We start from the raw sequence: 23,173 nt of genomic DNA on the forward strand, positions 1-23,173 counted from the left end.
TACCAGGCACATCAACCCATCATCACCAAAAGCACACGTATTCACGGAATACGTCCTGCGCTAGGCCGGAACGCATGGAAGCCGGAGCATTACCCACCTTCAACACTCCCGAGGGGGGGGCAGCAGTATGCACGTAAGCTGCCTCCTTGCCCTCTGCGATAGATACCATCGTATAGTGAGCCGGCTGCCTGGTGGTTGCTATCGTTTGACATGTTTCTGCCACCGAGACCTTCCAATCAAACATCTGCACGAAACGCGAGGGGACTTACTGCTATCGAAAGGCTCCGTCCCTCTCCACGCTGTGCCGAGTCTCGCCTATTTCTCCGCACATAGTTAATCAAGACACCTTGCCTCAACGTGGTGCTGCTAGTGACCGCACCGGCTGGGGTGAAGCAAGATTGATTCGATGTCATGACAGAATCTGTGGGTAGTATTTACCTTTCCATGCAGGCACTGGCACTGTTTTATCGCCCACCGGGGGGCGACTAACGCCCCCATGACAACCTTTAGCATGCATGTCTTGACTTGGAGTTGGATTGAAATGATGAAGGGCATCCAGGAGGGCACGGAGGGAGGGAGGAAAGAGAGAAAAGAGAGCACAGAGAGGCCGACAGCCACTGGGCGTCCCATGGTTTTCTTATCCAACCTCATGAACGCCGTGGTCATGGCAGCGTTGTGAAAGGAGCACTCAGGAGAGAGGAAAACACGCGGATTGAAATGGAAATTCAAAATACACAATCGCCAAACAAGAATTCGCCTTTGAAACCTGCAGTCTGTCACCTGATGCCCTTTGGGGAGGGAGAAGCCATACATAGAAGAAAAGGAGAGCGGCCGAGTGATCGGCTCATGGTCAGCAATCAGGATCGTTGCTGTCAGTAACTAACAGGGGAGACGAGCCCGCACGCATCCAACGATAAGAGACAAAATCAAAGGAGAACATGGCAACTTGCGTGTTCGGAAACTAAAAACAACAACAAACAACGGATAAAGGTAAGCGCTTATGCGGGATCGGTCCACCAGCCTGGCTTGATTCGGGCGTTCCGCGACCACTTATCATCAGGCAAGGTCGCAGCCACCTCTCTGAAACATGCGAGGGAAACAGGGGGTTGCTTGCCGTTTCGGTTCTTTTTGATGGTCAACTGCGTCAACTGCTCCGAGTCGGTACCCACGGGGTAGGATCTGAACGGCAGAATCCTACCAACTCCGTCACCCCCGCAACGGACGCTGCCGGTCTTACTGCGCTCCATGCATCGTTGCCACCAGGCCGTTATCCTGTAGCTTATTAGCTGGCTGCCACAGTTTTGCGACCGGTCTTTAACCTGCATTTCTTCGCTTGGCTGCAGCCACAGAGCGCCGGAACCTGCGCCGGGACCTTGACAGTTGGGCATCCACCTGGTGTTTTGAAAACCCAAGTACAATATGCGGAATGCCCAGTTGTCAGTACGCAGTGCATCCATAGGTCTAGGGTTGCAGTTCAACTGACAGTAGCGTTCCAACATCTGTATCAGCAAACAAAATTGGCTGGCATGGTGAGTTGGGCAGGTCGAGAAAGTCTCATTGAATCGTGCAAACGCCGGCGCAGCTGCCACGCGCTGGGTTGGAATGACGGACATGACGCGGTTTCGGAATCTTCTCCGTCACGCCGTGCTGCCACGACTACGTCGGATCAACAAAGTCCACTAGCACTTGCATTGCCAACAGGGCCTGGCAGCATCCTCGCAGCATCCTCGCAGCATCCTCGCAGCATCGACAGCATGGCACGTTGGGTAATTGACAAGGACTCGGGATGCCGGGCCGCTGCAGATCGAGCCTCACCGGTTAGAGGGCGAACTGATCGGCCGTCACCCGGATTCATAAACCTGCATTTCAATAAAAAAAATAAAAAAAAATGGGAAAAAGGAAAAAGGGAAAAAAAAACAAACTGGGCGGTTGGATCTTCAGGACGTGTAAGCATCCGTGTTGGTCGTTGCCAAGAAAATGGACCCCGGCGGGACACGAAGCATCGAGTACTCCATACTGTGGCACAAAACAGGTTTTGCATCACGTACGAGACCGAGGCCGTTCATTAATCCACCTCAGCTGGTCCAGGCGCCTCGTCGCACAACGAGCATGGAGCACGTGGGCAGTTCGAGTTGCCACTTTGACCACCACCCGGCTCCAGCGTTCACCGAAACGGCGTGATGGGGGAAATGATGGTCACCAGTATTTTGGATCCGTTGGTGTCCCATGCGTCAACAATGGTCAAGTTTGGCTCAAAGCGGAGGCTTGAATGGGTCAGGAGGTTGACACTCGGGCAGCACCGGCCATTGCCTTGCCGTTCTGTTCTGACCGCCGTACGGAGTAGTGCTATTTATACTACCAGAAGCACGCAGCGTGCCAGTTCGGAAAAGGGCCTTTTTTTTTCGACGATCCCAGACGCATCGTATCATACGACGTGTCCGGTTCATGTGGCAGGATGATGACAAAAAGATGTCTGTGTTCAGGTACTATCATGCCGTACTTACCATACCAGCTCCTGAAAGCTGTTCAGCAAGCAGCTGGTGTCTTGCCCACCAAGTATCCAGTTCACAGCTGACACTTTGACCGACCACCAATGAAAGGGTGTAATCATTCAGCGTTTGTGATCAGCAAGTAAGCCGTAGTGCACACCTGTACAACAACTCTTCTTCAAAGTCTCGAATCCGGTACGGTTTGGGAGAGAGAACCTGTGTCGGGAAATGATTCATCTCCCGAAAATCTCCTGGCCATAGTTTAGCCGGGTCGCAAGAAAAAAAAGAAAGAAGAAAAACCAAACGCTGGTCAATGAAAAGTCAGGGGAGCAGGTATCCGGTTGAAGGCTGGCTAGTAGTAGCTTCGAAGCAAGACTGAAGCAGGTTTACACTCACCACCCTCGTTCTTGACCTCCGCTCAAGAAGCTACAGTCGCTGTTCAAATCACAGTCCCAATTGCCCGTGACGTCGGCTTTGTCGTCTGCTTGGCAAAAAGAAGAGAAAAAATAAAAAAAACCCTGGGTGTCAGCGTTGGGATCGTTTGGTCACGCGCCATGAAGAACGAACAAGACTTTGTTGGTGCCACGGGATCTACCAGGGATGGGAGCCCGTGGAAATGCGCCATGCCACTTGCCTGGATTTGATGACGCCGAATCGCGGCCATGGCGGCTGTCGTCCGTAATTCTTCCTCCAGTGGCACTGCTGGCCTTGCGACGGCTGTAGAGGCTCACTCCGCACGTGTAGGCGTGGAAGTCGTCAACATCCACGCTGGCGGGGACCTGACCCGTCAGAATGCGTCCCATCAGGATAATGACAGCTGCGTGGCTGCATAGAACAATGGTTCGAGTCCCATCGGCATCACACTGCTCGATGATGCCCCTCAAGGCCCTGGTGACTCTGTCTTGCAACTGCTCCAGACTCTCCCCTCGTGCGGACGGCTTCACTGTCGACACGTAGCTGTCGTCGTAGCTCGGAAACAGGCGCTTGAGGACCTCGGGCCCGGCTGGTTCCGGATGACGGAATGGAGCAGAGCCGAACCACTCGCGAATTCCATGTTCAGGAAGTACCGTCGTTACGGCGGACGCAGCTCCCCATCCAGGCCCCCCCGGGGCACCCGTCAAGGTCCTTGTGTCGTGCCCCGGGTTGTCCTCTGCCTGCTGAAGCTGCAGCTGTTTCTGGAGCTCCATAAACGGTGCCATTGTCTGCAGGCATCTGTAAAACGGGCTGGAATACACCTTGTCCACCTTTGGATCCAGCGTCATGAGATGGCGGGCCAGTTGCTTGGACTGGTCTATGCCGTACGAGGTGAGCGCTGGGTCGCCCGGAATGCCTGTTGGCGATGGGATGCCAGAATACGTGCCGGTCTGGGGATTGACCGTCCAGCTGGAGCGGAACTAGAACAAAAACGACAATGGCATGGTCAATGAGATTGCCCTTGGCCCCCTCCCCTCCTCCCGTGGACGCGCGAGCTCCTATTGTTTGGGATTCGTGATTGCCGAGGCACCGGACGGGACAACCCACTCACCCCATGCCGCACAACGTAGATTCTCTCCAGGACCATTGTTCTTGTGGTGTTCTTGTGGTGATCTTGACGGCGGGTTGAAAGGGAGGGGGTGGGGGGGGGGGGGGGGTGTTCCTTCTGCTGTTCTGCTGTTCGTCAAGATGCTTGATGGGTTGCGACTTGCGGGAGGGGGCAGGGGTGTGTACGCGTGCGCGCGCAAGGGCGGCAAGGCTGATGGTGGAATTCCGTGCTCCGTACTCCGTAGTCGAGAGAAGATGAGGTTGGTGACTCGTGCTGGTGACGCGTGACTCGTGACTCGTGAGCCGCAATCTCGGTTGTCCTAATTGTGCCGCAGTCGGTGCAACAAGGCACAAAGGATCAGTGACTGCCACCGTCCACGCCTACGCCTCCACGGGCGTTTAGTTTACCTCACAAAGTCGGTGAATATACAACGATGGGCGTTGTTGGGTTCCCGGGGTCACGGACCATTGTAGGGAAGGTACACGGTGGGGGGGGGGGGGGGGGGCAGAGTTGTTGGTTGTTGAAGGTTTTTTTGCTGTCGGTGGGCGCTTGGACGAAATGAAGTGCATCAAGGAGTCGGTCGGCGACTGGACCCGGACGGACCCACCCGACATTTTCTGCTCGTCCACACCAACTCCCACGCACGTCTCGTCTCGTCAGAAAGTCCAAAGTCGGGCCCTGATGTCCCCTTGCCCGTCTCACCGGGCCGTCTCTCTCTTCTGCTCCCTCGCTTCTCCTTTGTTTCTTTTTCTGTTTCTTTTTCGGTTTCTCTTCTCTTCTCTTCTTTTCTTTTCCTCCCATCTTCAAAACCACGCTGTGCCACCACTTGTTATTCGCCGCTCCCACCAACTTATGCACAATCAATGCTTGTGGCCATGTTAAAGCTTATCCTGTACCCCGTCGTGGACCGCAGCAACTGGGCAGTGCGCAATCTCACCCGGCTAAAATTAGAGTCGAACCCAAGTGACAGGTAACGTGTCTTAACGCTTCCCCATGTTTTCTTGTGCTTTGCCAAAGGCACTTGTGTTCCCTCATTTGCTGCTGTACCGCGTACTCCGGACGGAGCCTGGTTTGTGGCCATGTCCGTCCGTGTTGAAGACATGTTCAACCCTGGTCAATGGACGACGACGACGACGACGACGACACGACTTCCTCCCAGCCTTTAGTGGCTTGTTCGAGTGACCCAGAGTCCCAGACTCGAGGCTCGGGGGCTTACCTTTGGACCACTGTATGATTCGAGCCATTCACGGCGCTGGACCAGATACAGCAGCACCCCAAGCTTTGACAACTCTTGGCTCGCTTCCAACGAGACGAGCAGCAAACGATAGTTTCGACATCGTTCCCAACGGTTTGATTCCAGCTGCTGGAGCGTGGCTCGTTTTGAGAATTTCGCAGTACCATGTGCGCGCAGCAGAAGGTATAAAAGCTCCAAGTTGTCGTCAGACTTGCCTCTCGAGCCCCCAAAACAGTTGATTCAGCTTCATGTTGGCGTTAGTTCACACGCCCAGGGTGAATAGTACATGCCTGCCCTTGCGGGGGAAAAAAGAAAAAAAACCCTAGCAAGGGAAAGAATTTCTATTGTTGCCTCGGCAAACCCAGGGCTAGAAGCTGCGCTTTCGACTCGACTTACAACATTCAGCTCAACCGTCCCGTAAAAACATAGTAGCACCGTTATATACATCTCTTGTTTGCTCCTTGGGCAAAGGGTTGACGTGAAGCCCCCCCCCCCTTTCACATCACGGAGCAGGCTCCCATAGTTCGCGCTCGCCGTCGACCCACGATGCCACCGTCTTCCTCGGTCATGTGGAGCGTCTGGGCTTCCCTGGCTCGACGCCTTCTCCTGCGATAACCCGCTCCTGCCACTCCAGCTTCCTCGTTTGCCTGCATGTAATCGGCCCATTTTCTTTCCAGCCTGCCGGCGGATGAAAAGTCTCCGCGTAGCACCCGCTTCTGGTGTTCATCGACCGTCATCTGGAACCCGTAAAAGCACTTCAAGCCGATCGTTTCCGTGGGGTAGCTTACTTTTCCTGGCCGCTCCGTCGACGATCTGATGTGGGCGTTGCGGAACAGGACTTCCCGGATGCCAGTCCAGGTGACGTTTTGGCAATCGTAGACGGCCAGTTGCAGGGTGACCCGGGGCCGTTGGCTGGCGTCGAAGCATCTCTTGGAGCGCCTGCTTACCATGGCTGCCGCGTCTGCCAAGGAGAGGTCGCTTATGCGGGTGTTGTCCATGTCGATGCTTTTCAGGCTGCGGCACCTTTGCAGCACCGGCAGCATGCCCACGTCGCCAATGTCTTCGCAGTAGCTGATGGACAAATGCTCTAGTGACTCAGCACACGGGGCTTTGGCGAGATGTTCCGACATGAGCGAGTTCGTCAGCTCCTCCAGATCCTCCAGCTCAAGGTGGGTTAGCCGAGGAGTCGAGGCAAGGATGGGCTCGAGAGCAGCATCCGTCAGCGACCTGCATCCGGAAAGCTGAAGACCTTCCAGCTCGGGGACGACGTGACCGATAGATCGGACGCCACTGCTTGAAAGGCGGTTGCATCGACTCAAGTCCAGATGCCGCAGCTTTCGGGGAGGCGACAAAGGCTGTCCGGTCAAGACGTCGAGCTCGGGGTCGGGGCCGCGCATCATCATCTGAAGAGCCTCGTCGTTTAGCTCGACACAGCCGCAGAGCACGAGACGTTGGAGTGTGTTGGCGTGGAAGAGGGACTCGGCAGTCGGTATATCGTCAAAACCCCGAACCCCCCCGGCCCTCAGGTCCCTCAACCTTGGGCATGATTCGATGACTGCTTTGATTCCTCTGGCTTCGACCTTGTCGCACCAGGAGACATTAAAGGTCTCGAGCTGGGAACAGGATTCTGCGACAATCTTGCAGGATGTGTTTGACACGGCGGAGAGACCTGTCAGGTTTAAGTGAACAAGCTTCTCATTCGTCCTCAGCAGAGTGTGGAGGGTATTATTTTGAAAGTTCCGGCAGCCCTCCAGTGTGGCATTGACAAGATTTTTGCAAGCCTTTACAATGACCTCGGTCCGCCTGTAGTGCTCAACCTGTACGCAGCCCCTGAGATTCAAGTTCCTTATAAACGGCCCCGCAGAAACGATGATTTTTGCCAGCGACTCGGCAGGTATCTCTCTGTAGAACTCGGATGCATCGAAAGAAGACCAGAGCTGTCCGTCAAAGCAAAATCTATAGAAGTATTTGCTGACTCTGGATACCTGGACCAGCTCTTTGGTGCGAAGATGGCCTAGAATTTGAACCCGGATCTCATGCGGCATATTTCCCCAGAAGCTAAAGCTGGGTTTGGGGGAGCCAGTTGTCGTGGCTGTCTTGGTCTTTGCAAGCCCATCCAGCTTGTTGGATCGTACTGTCAGGGGGAGGGAAGCGGTGGATGGTGTCGCGCTTCGCTCGAGTACTCTCCTCACAGCAACCGGGCTTCGGGTGCTCTCTTGGGATAGCAGGTTTTCGTGAGTGACCGCGGGCGAGACGCAAGCCGAGACATTCGGCATGCCAAGCGGTATCGGCTCAGGAGTAGATGAGGTCGCGCTAGGTGAATTTTTGGGAGGACCGGCAGCGGCCAAACTAGCACAAGACAAGGAGCCTCGTGAGCTGTACGGGGTGCTTACCGAGCGAGATCGGCGCAGTCCATTCAACGACGGAGACGATGAAATCCTCTGCAGCCCGCGGAGCAATCTTTGTCGGCCTTTGCCCTTGATATTCATGTCGGGAGACGCGGGAGAATGGGTCTGGGCCTCTCCCGATGACGCCGGGGACGAAGCGGCGACATTCAGGTCGACAACGGCAGCCATTTTCAATGGAGGAGGAAGACGGCTTTTCCTGCCAGAATCTGTAGATGTGACCAAGATAGGACCTGTGGAGGTGATGACATCAAGGAAGCGCCGCTTCTTGATTCGAGAGCTGACGCAACAGCTACAGCTGTGCAGCAGCAGCCCTTCGCAGAGCTGATGGTCGACGAGACGGCGGCACGATGTGTTTGAAACGTTAGCAACAACCACTGGTGGCCCTTGCCGAAGATGTAAGGGTCTGGTCCTTGGGCTGGGGATAAAAGGCGATGGATGGCCCACGGATCAGTTCGTAGCAGATGAAAGAACAGAGGTGAAGTCTGCCAGAGCCCGGATTCGGTTCGATCGCCTTGACGCTCAACTACCAGAGAGTCGGGAGGAGCCGGCAGGACGCAAAATCGGATTATCTCTCAACCAGCCGGAGGGGTGAGCGGTGGCTTCGCGATAAGAAACCGATGATGGATGGTGATCAGCGGACCTGGCAAGGGATCGCGGGGTCTGGTCACCAGGCCAGTGCCGCCGATTTTTGAACTGGCACCTGGGCTCTCGGTCTCGCCGTCAGGTAGCCAGGCAGACAGGGAGCAGAGAACACGCAGTGTTTCGGGAGAGACGAGGAGGCACATGGCCGTTGAGGGCCATCAACGATGGGATTTAACCACACGGGCGGGGAGGGTGACGGGGTTTTTTAAAATCCGACAAGAAAAGGGCAGCGCGAGGGCTTGGTCCTGGCGGGCGCTGGGGAGAGCGAGTCTGGTACGGAGTACGGAGTAGAGGCAACCTCTCGGGAGCGGCGGTTCAGGGCTCGCTCGACCAGAGAGGGGGGGGGGTGGTGAAGGAAAGAAGAGGGGGGGGGGGGGTGCGTGAGGGGCGGGGACTTTGGGACTGGTGGTACCTTGGGTAGGCCGGTTTCTTGTTGAGAATGGGTCGATAACAAACGGCCGGATACGCTTCGACGCTGTCGCTGTCGCTCTTCGTCTGCCACCATTGACACCATTGACCACGCATGATTGCTCATTCACGGTGCCAAGTGGGAGCCCATTGGAAGAGGCGGCGGGCACATGAACCCTCTGGGCCATGGGAATCCCCACGATGACATGGAGCTGCCCCGCGTTGCGTCTGGTACTAGCGAGTAGCCCCCCACCCCCACCCCCTCTGCCCCACCCCCCTTTCCCCAACCACTCCAGCAGACCCCTGCCTGTGAGCCTTGGGAATGGCGTTGATTAAAACAGTATTACGACGGGCTCTGGACTCTGGAGTACATGTATTGATGTCAACGTTTGCCAAGAGCAGAGCATGTCCCGGAACGGACAGTGCTTGGTGGTTACTTTCAGGGCCCAGTGCCAGCAGGCTTGTTCCAGTCGCCTCTTGCATTCCGTAGCCTGGGATTCTGCAAGCACCGCATGTGCCGCTTGTCTAAGGTCGATCTACGATCTACGTGCGTACGGAACAGTTGACGCGCAGCTGCGCTCTTGTCTGAAGCTCACCCACCACATGGATCACATCACATACCAGCCAGACCAGAGCCCCTTGGCTCAGGTAGGTACCTGTAGGTACCTGGCCACTCACTGATCTGATCAACCAATCCTCGAAACCGGCAGGCAAAACAGGCCACATGGAGTCGTGCTGGTTCTGGTTTGTTTTAACCAGCTGGTTCGCGGTTGCACCAGGAGGGGGAGGGGTGGGCGTCTACAGAGTCCAGAGCCCAGAGTCCAGAGTTCCAGAGTCGCACTTGCCCTTGCACTTGCACTTGCACTTGCACATGCCACACGCCACACACCACATGCCACATGCCACATGCTTTCTTGCCTGCCCTCCACGAGACCCACTTCAGCCACTTCAGCCACTGCAGAACACAACGTTTCAGGCATGACCATGTCCAGGTACATTGTCCTCCGTGCACTGTGTAGGAGCTAGACTCGAACGTCTGTCGGCCTTTTGTAAGGTAGAGGTAGGTAGGTATGCAAAGAACCTACCTCAGGCACCTCTACCTCGGAGGTAGTCGTCGAGGACTCCATGACTCCATAAACGCGGGTTGGTGGGTTGGTATGTATTGATGCGAAAGATGGCCAAGACGAGTCAGTTTTCAGACAAAGGCCCATTCTGCTCCAGCCACAGCCGCCACAAGTGGAACTGCAGCCCCCGCACGGTGAACTAGAACAGGGGGCGGAGACCAAACGTTTCCAGTGGGGGGAGGGGGGGGGGGGAGCAAGTTGGTAGTGTAGTGGTCTGGTAGGACCGGACCTGACTCCAGATCTCGTCACTCAGGACTCAGGAACGGCGTCGATGGGCTCGGTGGGGAACAGGCTGGGGCGTTATCTAGGGGTCAACAAGGACGCGGAGACGTGGCGGATAAACCTCCCAAGCCCTGACTCGCCGCCGCCTTGGTCTGGTGCATTCGACGTTGGGTGGCGCATCCAAGCATCTCTGAATGAAAAAGGCTCCGCGAGGCAAACGCTTGATGAGTCTGGGCTTGAGATTCGGCCACGAGGAACAGGACAACGAATCCATCGGCTCGAACAACTAGTCGGGGCGGAAATGGACCCAGTCGTCGTCTGCTGCTTTATTGGCGCGCTAGCGACATGAGCGAGCAGCCTCGTGTGTTGCGTTAGGTAGGTAGGTACCTAGATAGATTGGCAGTTTGGAGCACACAATGATCCGGTTGTTTCTGATACGGATTGACTGCTTCGCCGAGTACGAGCGACCGACGTACCGCGTACTCTCCGTACGTCCCTCCGTACGTCCCTCCGTACGTGTCCCTTGTTGACGGTCCCTTGCCATTCAACCTTGACGACATGTCTTCCAAACACCCCCATGAAATAAATGGTTGCCCCCATGCATGGCTGGCGACAGTGCCGCGTGCTGAGGAATAAACTTCACTCCGGACAACACGGTGGTTGCTTACGTTTGAACTTGCCAGCGCCCACGACACCCGCCAACCACTGCAAGTCTTCATGGGTTGGCTATCGACATGGCGGAAGCACTCGACCCGGGATCAATCTTCACTAGTCGTATAGCTTGTGTGAACTTCTGATGTCAGGCATGGTGGCAAGCCTGTCGTGATCCCTTCCTGAAATTTCCTGGGGAAAAGGAAAAAGGAAAACCCGAAAGAAAGCATGCCTTATGGGGGGATCATACTTCTGACTGACGATTTCTTTATTCTCGAATTCGAGCACTAGTCATGACGCCTCTTGAGTAGTCTGGTCATCTCCGAGGCCCGTCATAGAGCCCATGTCCCGAGCGTAGCGGTTTGGGTTGCGCAGCAAAAAGACTCAGCTGGTTGCTTGCGGGAAAAATGTGAATCCTCATGAGCTGGGTGCGACAATCTCAGTCTCTCATCAGATGTTTGGCAAACAAGTCCTTTTCGGTGCAGAGCAGTAGATGGGGATGGGGATGGGGATGCAGAGGTGCCCAGCGAAAGCCATCGTCGCCTGGTGACACAAGCAGCAGGCGGGTATCCAGCCAGGGAAGACGGTGACGGCCAAGCTGGGCAGCCATATATGTCAAGCTCGATGCTGGCTATCGTGCCAAGTGCGAGCGGCGGCAGTCCATCTTATTGTGCGGAATCGAACAAAGGGCGACTCGGATCGGAATGTGTCTTGTGTGCTGGGTGTGCTGGGTGTGCTGTTTTGGGTGTTTTTGGTTGGCAGGTTGACTGACAGTCATTGTCAGGGGCCTCAGGGCCACGTTGGAATGGAAAAATGGGGGTGGATCACAGTTGACCCAAGTCGAGACTTGTCAAGTCACGGCCGAGCGACCCACATATGGCACATGCATGTGCTCATGCCCTCAACTCTGCACCAGACATGTACTCCGTATAGCCCCCAATCCATGCCCCCGAAAATCCCCAACAGCTCTTTTATCCGAGCGAGATGTACGCGGCATCTTATCGACCGTGGTTCCGTCATTCATTCATCTGCCGCTGCGTGATGCATTAACCGGGTCGTGCTTCAGCATGAGCGCTCGCCCTGCCCGCCGCCGCCTTTCTTTGGCACTGGCAAATCAAGTACCCGGAGGCACCTAATGTATCAGGTAGTACCAGGAGGTAGGTTAGGTACCTTCTAGGTACCTAGGTACCTTAGGTACCCGCTAGGAGGTACGGAGTACCGTTCATACTTTGTCCTGTTAGGCGTTTGGTCCCCCGTCCCACCAGTTCTGCCCGCCAACGTACTCGTTGCCCCTCGTGCGGGCGGGCCGGCCGCACACAGATTCGGACGACCCCCAGGCAGCCCTTGGCTTCCAAAAAAAAAAATCTTGCATCCACTTCCACCAGAACGTGCCTCTCTCGAGACGGGCAGCGTTTTCCCGAGCATTGCGGTTACTTACTCCTTGCTATTGGCCGCCTCCCTAGAGCAGCGCTTCTTCTGATCTGGCCCTATCTGGAGGACGGGACCAAAACGGGGCTTCCACGCCAAGGCTCCAAAAGAAACGGGCTTTCCGGGCCAAATCCCGCCAGGGACCAACCACCACCACCAGCCGACAACCAGTTGACCACCACCACCACCAGCCGGCAACCAGTTGACCACCACCACCACCAGCCGGCAACCACCAGCTGGCAGGCCGCAATCAGCCCCCGTTGCCTCTGTCGTTCACCAGACGTCTGGTCCCAGTCTCGGACGCGTGAGTTGACGGCACCACCAGCACAGCACAGCACAGCACAGCACAGCACAGCACAGCACAGCACACAGCACAGCACACAGCACAGCACAGCACAGCACACAGCACAGCACAGTCAACGGTCCAGTCACTTGCGTCCTGTCCCGTCTGCTCCAAACAAAGAGAACGAACAAACATTGGTCCGAGCTGGGCTGGGCTGGGCTCACTTGGGCTCCCAACTTGAAACTGCTTTCCCCAACCAAGCCTGAGCCTATAACTTGCCAATTTCACCATACGTCTTGTCTTGCCTGGTCTGGTCCCTGCCGCTACCCGCTGCTCCTTCTGTCAGTGTTATTCGGTGATTTCCCGTCGCCGTCTAGGATGCTGCAGATGCATGGCGGGCAACAAGAACATCGTGCGTACCGTACCACCCACCAGCTTTTGCTGTCACCCAACCAAAACCACCTTCTCGCTGACACTGGCCCCCCTCCCCCCCCCCCCCCCCCCCCACCATCACTTACTTGCCTCTACTGTAGGAACCGATGAAAATGCCGGCGAGGACCGTCGAGGACGTGGCAAGCTAGTGCCTCCACTGCCACTGCCCAAAAATCGCAGCACAGGCAATCTCGCCCTCTCCCCCGACCCGACCGTTGATCGAAGTCGATACCGAATGTCGTTTGAGGGCTCTTCGAGCTCGATAATGGAATATGATGCCTTAGCAAGGTTCGCTACATCCCGCCCCTCGGCCCTTGGTTGAGTACGTGCTTTTTTTTTTTTTTTTCTCAGCTTCCCCCTGACTGACATGAGAGACTTCGTCCGACTTGGGGAGTTACAGATCCCCTCACATAACCGATCATGACCATGGTCCCGGCATCACAGGCTTGCGGCGCATTCGCCAGCAGCACCCTCCTTCTCGTGGTCCAACTATGCCTAATTCTGCCGCATCATCGCGAAGCCCGTCCGTCGTTGCCCTTTCCCGCTCGACCTCCGTGAGCGCCATGCTCGCAAACTCCGCAAAGCCGCCGCTTTCTGCTGGCCCGGCGTCTCCCAGCTTCTCCGAAGACTTGTCGCGCTTTCCCTCCGAGTCGCTACACTCCTTCTCCTTTGCTCACCAATCCGAGGAGTTTATACACAACAGGCAGACTGTCCTCAAACGCTCCCTGGACTTCATCAAGGATCGGATGGGTTGGTCCATGAACGCGACGCAAGCAGGACTCGCCAGTGCCCAGGCCCGTGTCACAGGTGATGTCGATATGCAGAACATGTTGGAGCTTTTGGCACGGGCACAATTGATTGGAGCAAACAACTTGCCAAACGCGGATTCTGTAGCACTTCCGCCCTTGACAGGTCCAGCTGATGTAATGGGGGACAATCTTTTCGAAAGACAATTTGTGCCGCAACTGTCCCGTACCAGTACAAGTGCCCCCGATGCTGCACCTCCCACAACCGCTCAAAACCGCACTTCAAACCCGCCCCTGGTCAGGCTCCAGGCAACCGATGGAGTCGAGGTAGACAGTCTGCCCTCAGTACCAGAGCTGGACAGTGAATCCCGTAATGCTTCGAATGCTACCTCGCGACGAGATGGCATCGCTCCTGGAGCAAAGTCGCAAGCCACTGCTAGACCTACAAGCCTGAAGCGCACCATGACGGACACGCTGGCCATCACGCTTCAAGACAAACTCCTTGACACAATGGCCCAGCCGTTCTTAGTCGAGCAGCCTCTATACGACGAGCCTCTCATCTCTCCGACGACGGCACAGCCTGGACCCCCTGCGAAAGCCTTTCCGAGTGCTATCGTGCCTACCGCACACGGCCACACGAACCGATGGGTGCCCGCCGCGCAGGCAATTTTCACCACGGAAGTAAAACCACCCTGGACCATCATCGCCGCCAATGACCTGGCTTGCCTCGTGTTTGGTGTGACAAAGGCCGAGGTGCGTAAAATGGGCATTCTCGAGGTCGTACAGGAAGAGAGACGAGCCTGGCTGGAGCGAAAGCTTTTGCAGACGGATGACGCATTGCCAGACGGCAGTCCAAAAAGGGCGAAACCTGGAAGCCCAGCCGCTTCAGCGGCCTCGACTTTGCTCGGCACTCGGTCAGGCATCACAGCACATCTTCTGAGCAAACCCAATTCACGCTCACAGTATTCCTCCAGTCACGCTCAAAGACGCGCTCAAACTGTGCATAGCGGGGACCCGAATCCACCTGCAACCGCGGGCAGCGGGCAACATGGCAGCAATGTCTCACGAGGGGTTTTGCTGTGCGGAGACGTGGTCCCCATCCGGAAGCGAAACGGGGCGACAGGCTCTGCCAGCTTATGGGTCAAGGAAAAGCCAGTGGGCTTGATCTGGGTTCTGGAAGAAATTCACGAGGACGTTGCCTTTGTCAGTCTAGACGAAGAGGGCTCTGTGAAGAACGTCTCGGGCGCGTCCGATGTCATTTGGGGCTCCAGGGCTATCAAGTCGGGGTTCGACGTGGCAACACTCATACCTCGAATTCCCCGACAGGGGATCGATCCCGCGATTGGTGAGATAGACTTTGCCCAGATTGCAAGGCGAAGATTCTTCACCTGCTTGAACGCCCATCAGGTCAGCACTCCCTGCACGGTGGAGCAAGTTCGCGGGCGGCTCGAGTTGCGCGTATCGACCTTCCCGCACATGGCCGGCATCATCGTCATTGACCCGGTGGATCTGAAAATCCGAAGCTCGAATTCCGCCTTCTGCGGCGCCCTGTTCGGTTACGAGAAACCTGACGGACTACCTGTGACGTCTCTGATTCCTGATTTCGACAAAATCATTGACATAGTAACGCAGGAGGACGGCCTTCAGATGCTAGATGGAATGGTGGTCCCAGAACAAAGGTTCCGGAGGGCGTCGGCTTTCCTTGCGCTCAAAGAGCATCGTCCTGACGCTACCGCTCGATTTCTCCAGCCAGAGGGTCTGCCTGGCAAGCACCGTGATGGGTCCGAGTTGAAAATTGACGTTCAGATGCGTGTCGTAGAGAGCGAAAAGCAAGCCAGCTTTGGGGAAGAGACTGCAAAGGAAGGAATGGATCAAGGGGCGGCCAACAGCGACAATGATTCCTTCTCTGTACCCCACAAGGAAATGGTGCTTGCCTTGTGGATCACGTACTCGCGGCATCTTCACGGGCATGCTCGAATGAGCGTCGAATCCCCCGGCTCCTCTGGCACCACGACACCGCGACACCAGCCATCGCCTGGCCAAACGCCTCCCGTGCACACGCCCATTGAGATTGCTTCAGACGACGATGAGACAGGAAAGGAGGCAGATCGGCAAGCAGCTCCCACACTATCCAAGCAGATTCGAAACGCGGCTTTGAGCGCGGCCGCCAAGCTGACGAGGCATCCCAAGCCAGCAGCCGCGGCGGGTGAAAGGCCAGCAGCCCCTCTCAGGGCAGCCGAGCCTGCACGCAAAGCCGTCATCGAAGACTACGTCATCCTGGAAGATATGGGACAAGGTGCCTACGGGCAAGTCAAACTCGCTCGTCACAAGACTAGTGCCAAGAAAGTTGTTTTGAAGTACGTCACGAAACGACGCATATTGGTCGATACGTGGACCCGGGACAGGAAGCTTGGGACCGTTCCGCTCGAGATCCACGTCCTGGACTACCTGCGAAAGCCCGAGTTTAGACACCCCAACATTGTAGAAATGGAAGGGTTTTTCGAGGACGACGTCAACTACTACATTGAGATGGCTCCTCATGGCTTGCCGGGCATGGATCTGTTTGACTACATTGAACTGCGCGCCAACATGGAGGAGGCGGAGTGCCGAAGCATATTCGTTCAAGTGGCGCGAGCAGTTCACTTCTTACATACCAAGGCGATGGTTGTCCACCGCGACATCAAGGATGAGAATGTCATTCTAGACGGAGAGGGGAACATCAAACTCATTGATTTTGGGAGTGCGGCGTATATCAAAAGCGGTCCCTTTGACGTATTCGTGGGCACTATTGGTAAGTAATTTTTTTTTTATCATATGAAACTGAGCAACTCTCGCCAAGAACAACGGGGGGGTGATTGGGGTGGAAACTGACGACATGTTGCAGATTATGCTGCTCCCGAGGTACTGGCTGGTAAGCCGTACGGAGGAAAGGAGCAAGACGTCTGGGCTTTGGGAATCCTCCTGTACACGATAATATACAAAGAAAACCCGTTTTACAGCATCGACGAAATCATGGACAGGGATCTTCGGGTTCCATTCACGCTGAGCGATGAAAGCATCGATCTCATTCGCCGCATGCTGAACCGAGATGTCAAGGATCGATTCGACAGCACGCAGGTGGTAGAGCACGGGTGGTGCAAAGCAGGTGACTGATGCGCAACATGGGATTGATGCGCAACATGGGATTGATGCGCAACATGGGATTGATGGCGCAACATGGGATGAGAGCTAGGGTCACCCGTGAACATGTCAGACCAGATCAAACAAGACTTGGATGAATTTTGCGAATTTTGTGAATTTCGCTCCTTCTTTTTTTTCCCCCGTTCCTTTTCTCCCTTTCTGCCTTTCTTCCTTTCTGCCTTTCTCTCTTTCTTTATTTTTTTTTTTTATTTTTTTATTTTTTTATCCCTTTTTTTGTCTTGTTTTTGTTGCTAAAGCATAGCCCCATCCAGGACTTGAAGCAAGCTGCGAGAAGTAGTGTCTCGGTTTCCAACCATCATGGCCAAAGAGGTGGGATAGAAGATGATTTCGGACGAGTTGAAGGAGCAGGCCAGGGCAGGGTAAGTAAGTATGAATGAATGGCTTGAAGGGGGGGGGGGGCACGAGGCTACGAGGCTTTCCGCAAACAGGGATGAGATATGGCATGGGGCAAAGTACCACGGACGGGATGGGGAATGCAAGTGACGATACCTTTTTTTTTCAAAAAACTACAACTACAGGGGCCAAGAGGCGTGGAATTTGGGGGGAGACCATAAGGAGGGGGCTCTCCATCGTCGTCGTTGTCGTCTTTTTCCTATCTCTCCTTTTCTTTTCTTTTTTTTTTTTTTTTCAACCCTAGATAGATTACACCGAGAGCAGCGGCGGCACGCATAATTTTCCTATTTATAAACAGAACAACTTCTTTTCTTTTCTAAAAAGAAGAAAAAAAGAAAAAAGAAAAAAAAAAGAAACTCGGAAAAGGAAAAAGAAAAAGAAAAAAAAAAGAAACTCGGAAAAGGAAAGAAAAAAAGAAAAAAAAAAAAAAAAAAGGGCCGCCCCGTCTTCAATGGTAGCTCAGTTCGGGATTGGCCCTAAAGCTGCAGCGACATCGGCACTCGGGCACCGGACACTCGACGTGCCGGGCGAACCACTGCCGCGCGTGGTCGAGGTGCAGGACGTGCTCGCAGCGAAGGCAAAACGTGGGGAACCGGCCCGCCACCGCCACGCGCGTGCGTTCCTTGTCCTCGGGCTTGTCGGACCGCGAGACGCCCACGACCTCGAGACAGACGACGCAGCGCGGCAGGTGGCGGCCGCAGTTGGGGCAGCTTATGCCCGAGCCGATGCTCGTGGCCAGCAGCGGGTTCCTCGTCTCCAGGCCGCCGGGCAGCGGCGGGCGCGGCGCGGCGCCCTGGTTGGCCAGCGACGTCTCGGCGTCGCAGTAGACGCATCGCAGGGCGATTTGGCGCGAGGGCGGCTTCAGCGTGGGCACGCCGTCGCGCTTGGACCGCTTGGTCGACTCGACCTCGAACTTGGTGCGCTGGAAGAAGAGCCGGTGGCGCTGCAGGTGCGCTCGGTAGGCGTTGCGCCACGCCCGGCAGCGCATGTCGTCCATGTAGCGCGGGTGCGCGATGGACAGCACCAGCGTGGCCGTCTGCACGTCGTGGAACTTCTCGACGTACTTGGCAAACATGTCGACGAGCCTGTCGGTGATGCCCGTGAGCGCGATGCCCTCGATGTCGCCCTCCTCCACGGCCAGCCTCACGTTCTCCTCGAGCCACTGCGTGAGCTGGTCGTCGTCGAAGTTGCGAAAGGCCACCACGGCCCGGTCCGAGAGCGGGAGCGAGCGCTGGTTGGCCACCGCGGTCCAGTCGCCGGTGGCAATCAGGGCCGAGATGGCGCGGAGGTACGGATCCGTCTTGGACGCGACCGCGTCGTCGAGCTCCACCTTGTCCTTCTTCTGCAGCTGGAGCTGCCTGTTTCCCCGGCCCAGGAGCTGGAGCGACAGGGAAACAAAGAGAAGCTCGGGGTGCACGGCGCTTGCCCTTTTGAGGATCTGGATGGCCTTGTCGATGTCGCCCCGAAACAGGGCGCGAGAGGCCACCATTGTGTGCGTCGTGGTGGGATAGTCTGTGTCGGCGTCGGCGTCGGCGTCGGCATCAGCACCGGCATCGGCATCGGCATCGGCATCGGCATCGGCATCGGCATCGGCGTCGGCTTCGGCTTCGCCATCGACGCCGCTCGCATCGTAGCCCTGGACGTCATCTCCCCAGCCGCACATCTCGAGGCAGAGTTGGCGGTGAGACGGCCTGTTGGTGGCCACGCCGTCGAATTTCGCAAGCCGCTGTTTCTTGCAGTACTGCCCGATTGCCCGCTCCCACTGGGCTGGTTCGGGGATAGATGTGCCTGGTGCCAGCCGAGCCAGCGGGTTCTTGCCTACGGAGTAGTTAGTCTTTTTTTTTTTGTGTTTTTCCTTGTCCGTCCCGTGGGCACCGCCCGTGATTCTAGCGACAAACCGAGATCATTTGTCCAAATGGAGTAGACACCAAGATAACTCAGGTCCATATTACCAAGGAGCATGCCTCCGTCCTCCGCGGCCGCCTCGGCATCTGTATCATACACCACCACGTCAGATCATGACCGCTTTGGAATGCATAACCAAAAGCTCAAAAAGCTGTTGGAAGAAGGCAAAAAAAAAAGAAAGGAAAATACCGGCGACCCAGTTCCAGACAAATCCTCTCCATGGATCATCTGACAAAACGTTACGATTCGTGGCTGCGTCAAACAAGTACTTTTCTTTGGCTCGGAAAAGCATGGAGTGATCCACCACGCTTTGCGCTTCCCTCGGTAGGCCCTTGACCCTCGCCAGAGTACCAAGAAGTGCCTCATGGATCTCGCGACAGGATCCCAGGTTATTCGATGCCAACGAGATTTCGTTTGGCCGACTTCCCGAATCTCTTGAGCCGGTGCCTTGCGCTTGCTGGCCTGCCTGCTCGTCCCGGATGTACGCTCTGATGCTTCGAAGCTTCTGTGCTATGGAGCTTGCATCGTGAAACATTTTGGGCAGCGGCCGGGACATCTCGCCCAAGTGCTCCAGTTTCACCGGTGCGGGCGCGCCTTCGGTCAAGGTTTCAGTAATATCATCAGAGATGCCGTTCTTTCCGGGCCCGAAAATGGACACGTCGGAAAGGGCCTGTTCGGTCAAAAGGGGACCTAGCATCTCCAATGTTTGGGCTGATTCGAACTGCATCAGCTCGTGATACGGTGCATTGTCTACGAGATATACATCAGTCATGCACGGCCAATGACGGCTCGCCAGCGTGTGTTGTGCTGCCCGAAGACTTCACCAACCTTCCAAGCCACGGTGAGGAGCCTGCCATGGAACCAGTTTATAGACGTGGTCCGATACTTGGGACGGCTGCTCCAGAATGTTGAACTCTCCATTAGCTCTGAGGACCAGAAGTCTGGGACGCAGTGCTGCTGAAGGCAAAGTAACCCAGTCAAACGACACAATCCTATGGCTTCGCCTAGAGTTATCCCGGTACGACACGTCCATCTCGTGGGACCTATGAACGTGCAAAAGCTCAGGGCCTTCCTGAGGCACCATGCCTCCAGACTCAATCTCCTTGTTGGTTTCCATCACCTTGAGCTGGCCGGTTGGCGAAAGAGCAGCGAGTAAACCGCGACGGTCGCGGCAATAACGAAGCGAGCGTATGAGAGAGTGCTTCCCTTCTGTCAGAAAGGGGTCAGAATCAGTCTCGACGACTTTGTCGAGCCGGAGAGCACCACCCCACGGAAGACCATCCTCATCCACAGCCTGTTTGTAGAAGCGAGAAGCCAATGGCCTGGACGTTGCTCGCCGGTCCCAAATCATGACGCCCGGGTGGTCCAGAGCGGATGATGCGAAATTGTTTTGATCAAGATAGTCAATGGCAAGGTTGTTATTGCATTTGGTCTGAAACGTTGTATTCCCACTTGGATCTGGGGGTCTGTCAGAGGGGCCACGTGTCCCAAATTGATACAGATGTTATGCATATATGTGTATGTAAAACATGTATACATAAGGCATGTATATATATGGCATACCTCGAAGATCGATGATTCTGACTCCCTGGCCCTTGATGCCAGCTACCAGCGTTAGCGGGCTGTCTTCGAAAAACTTGAGGCTGGACACGGAAACACTGGGCTCAAGCTTTGTGTACGAGTCAACAGACAGAGGTGCAGAGGATGGAAATCCAGTCTTGGGCAACTCTTGGGCCGAAAGTCGACTGACGTCCCATACATGGAGGCTTTGATCCATTCGCACGCGGTCGAGCCCGACGGCCAGGAGCCCCGTAGTATTAAAGGCAACCGCTTGACACGTTCTTGACATTTTGAGCCCGATTTCCGCGTATGCGTTGGAATTGTCGTCAATCTTTAAAAGATTGATTATTCCTGATGCGGTTCCCACGGCGAGCAGACTCGTGTCGGTTGGCGACCAGTCGTAGGTTGTGAGGGTAGGGAAGTCATCATGTCTGCTCAGCTTCGAGTAGTCGAACCTTTTCCTGTCAGCGTGTCCGGTGGGCTCATAAAGCTGTACGACTCGGTGCTGCAGGTTGATGTGGACAAAGCTGTCGACCGAGGAGTTGGGCGACCATTTCACCAGGCCAGGCTCGGGGCGATCCATGGTGCGGCGACGAGGTATCACAGTGTTCCAATGAGCGGCCGTGACTAACGGAAGCCCCTAGAAGATCTGAGCAGCGCCGTAGCTCCAATTAAGCTTGAAGTACGGAGTGGATGGGGGTGTGATTCTTTGCTACCAAGCGTGAGTGCAGACAGCAGCGAAAAGGCCATTAGCCGCTGTTGGATGCTGCCATTGACTGTGAATGTCTGTGGAGATTCGGCATGGCTTCGCATTCGCAGAACACGTTGCTGCAGGAGCGCTGGGAGCAATGCGGGAATTGGTTTGGTGATGATGACCGACTTGCTGGCACCTGGAGTCTCGAGTTGACGTGAGGATGAGTTTGACTGACCTGACCTGAAGTCTTGGAAAGCCAGCTTGTTGATTGGCTAGGAGCTGGTAGGTGGATTGGAGATGATGCGGAGTAATGGAGTACAAACAAAGTTAGAGCAGAGGCTGATGCAGCCTCCAGGTACCTGGTACATAGGTACTCAGCCGGGTCGAGGACCTTTTTTTTTTCTTTTTTTCTTTTTTTTTTTTTTTTTTTGCCTTTTCCCCTTTCCTCTTCGTAGAATCCGGCCAACCACCATCTTTAGAGAGTGCTCGACTCGGTTCGGAGAGGAATTTCCAAAGTCCATAGTTACCAGCAGATACTGCCCTTACCAAGACGGTTTTAACTACTGAGTCATCCGACCATTTCGCGCACATTCATCTCGCGTGATTAAAAGCCATGAAGCGGCCCTTTGCGAATGTAGAATCTCAAGACGACGACGGGTCAAGAGCCGGATCATCACCATTCGGCGGGCCCGGCTTCAATCCCAAACGACGGAAACAATTCAGGACTGGCAAGAACAAGGCAAGGGAGGGAAGTTTGGCCTTTTCCAAGAAGCGTGCCCGAAACATCGAGAGACTTCTTCAGCGCCAAACGAACCTCCCGGCCAACGTTCAGAATGACTTGGAACGAGAGCTGGCCGCCCACAGGGCAACGGTCTCTGATCGAGAGTTCCAAAAGCAGCGAAGCTCCATGATTTCTAGATACCACATGGTCCGGTTCTTCGGTATGTTTGGCGCTGTGAAGAGTGAAAAGTCGGCTTCACCTGCCGTTGGAAGCCATTACCGATTCCGGCTGACGTTGCTACGTGACAGAGCGGCAGAAGGCCTCGCGGCTGGTGAAGCAACTCAAGCGCAAACTCGAACAGACGCCCGAAGCCGACGACGCCGAGCGTCTCAAGCGCCAGCTGCACGTTGCCGAGGTGGACGAGGCGTACGCAATCTACCACCCCCATTTAGAGCCCTACAACAGTCTGTACGGGTCGACAGCCCGAAGCAAGGAGGACAAGGATGACGACAACGATGGGGAGGAAGGGGTGAACCAAAGCTCCGTAGCCAAGGCCGCCCTCGAGGCTGAGAGACCCCCGTTGTGGCGCGTTGTGGAGGAAGCAATGGACAAGGGCGTGGAAGCTCTCGAGCAGTTGCGAGAGAGGAGGTCTGCCGACGACCAGATGGCCAAGACGAAACCACGTCGGGCTCTTGGCCCAGTCTCCTCGGCTGATGCGGACCAGAAGACGGGAAAGCAACAGAGCGGCCTGGAGGCCAGGGGCAAGATGAGCGGCCAGAAGAATGGCGACAAGGTTCAGCTCAATCGGAGAGAGCGAAGGCGGCTCATGCGCGAGGCCGTGTCTTGCAAGAATGGCGACGACGATGAGGAGGGGGAGGAGGAGGAGGCTGGCGGATTCTTTGAGGGTCTCTGAACGAGTGAGTCTCGGGGCAACTGGTGCGACGGGAGGCTTAGCATGGCCGCAGACGGCTCGATGTTTCTCTACGTGAATGACGACCGCATCTTTGCCTGGTGGATATGGAAGGGCGTAAAACAGCGATCAATCTATTCCGTCGACTTGCCATGGCTTCGGGGCCGCTGGGGATGGTTGAGCCGGGGGGGGGGGGAGGG

At 55.7% G+C, this 23,173-nt stretch overlaps 5 protein-coding genes across 5 annotated transcripts; 2 read left to right on the top strand and 3 right to left on the bottom strand.

The window, feature by feature from the left end:
* Positions 1-2,667: 2,667 nt before the first annotated feature.
* Positions 2,668-4,050, bottom strand: UV8b_03665 (uncharacterized protein; the record flags this gene model as incomplete). The annotated part of the gene is made up of 4 exons (XM_043141163.1): positions 2,668-2,740; positions 2,886-2,970; positions 3,124-3,883; positions 4,015-4,050. 4 exons carry the CDS (start codon positions 4,048-4,050, stop codon positions 2,668-2,670), a joined length of 954 nt encoding a protein of 317 aa, XP_042997097.1.
* Positions 4,051-5,742: 1,692 nt separating this feature from the next.
* On the bottom strand, positions 5,743-7,821 carry UV8b_03666 (uncharacterized protein; the record flags this gene model as incomplete). The annotated part of the gene is made up of 1 exon (XM_043141164.1): positions 5,743-7,821. One exon carries the CDS (start codon positions 7,819-7,821, stop codon positions 5,743-5,745), a length of 2,079 nt encoding a protein of 692 aa, XP_042997098.1.
* Positions 7,822-12,789: 4,968 nt separating this feature from the next.
* On the top strand, positions 12,790-16,742 carry UV8b_03667 (uncharacterized protein; the record flags this gene model as incomplete). Its single annotated transcript, XM_043141165.1, has 4 exons — positions 12,790-12,823; positions 12,945-13,131; positions 13,244-16,380; positions 16,474-16,742. The coding sequence occupies 4 exons, from the start codon at positions 12,790-12,792 to the stop codon at positions 16,740-16,742; spliced, it is 3,627 nt and encodes a 1,208-aa protein (XP_042997099.1).
* Positions 16,743-17,631: 889 nt separating this feature from the next.
* UV8b_03668 (uncharacterized protein) lies at positions 17,632-21,231 on the bottom strand (the record flags this gene model as incomplete). Its single annotated transcript, XM_043141166.1, has 5 exons — positions 17,632-19,001; positions 19,082-19,174; positions 19,278-19,838; positions 19,917-20,546; positions 20,652-21,231. The coding sequence occupies 5 exons, from the start codon at positions 21,229-21,231 to the stop codon at positions 17,632-17,634; spliced, it is 3,234 nt and encodes a 1,077-aa protein (XP_042997100.1).
* Positions 21,232-21,955: 724 nt separating this feature from the next.
* UV8b_03669 (uncharacterized protein) lies at positions 21,956-22,976 on the top strand (the record flags this gene model as incomplete). Its single annotated transcript, XM_043141167.1, has 2 exons — positions 21,956-22,283; positions 22,372-22,976. 2 exons carry the CDS (start codon positions 21,956-21,958, stop codon positions 22,974-22,976), a joined length of 933 nt encoding a protein of 310 aa, XP_042997101.1.
* Positions 22,977-23,173: the final 197 nt, after the last annotated feature.

The sequence above is a fragment of the Ustilaginoidea virens genome, chromosome 3 (genome assembly GCF_000687475.1).
Source record: "Ustilaginoidea virens chromosome 3, complete sequence".
Classification (NCBI taxonomy): Eukaryota; Fungi; Ascomycota; class Sordariomycetes; order Hypocreales; family Clavicipitaceae; genus Ustilaginoidea; species Ustilaginoidea virens.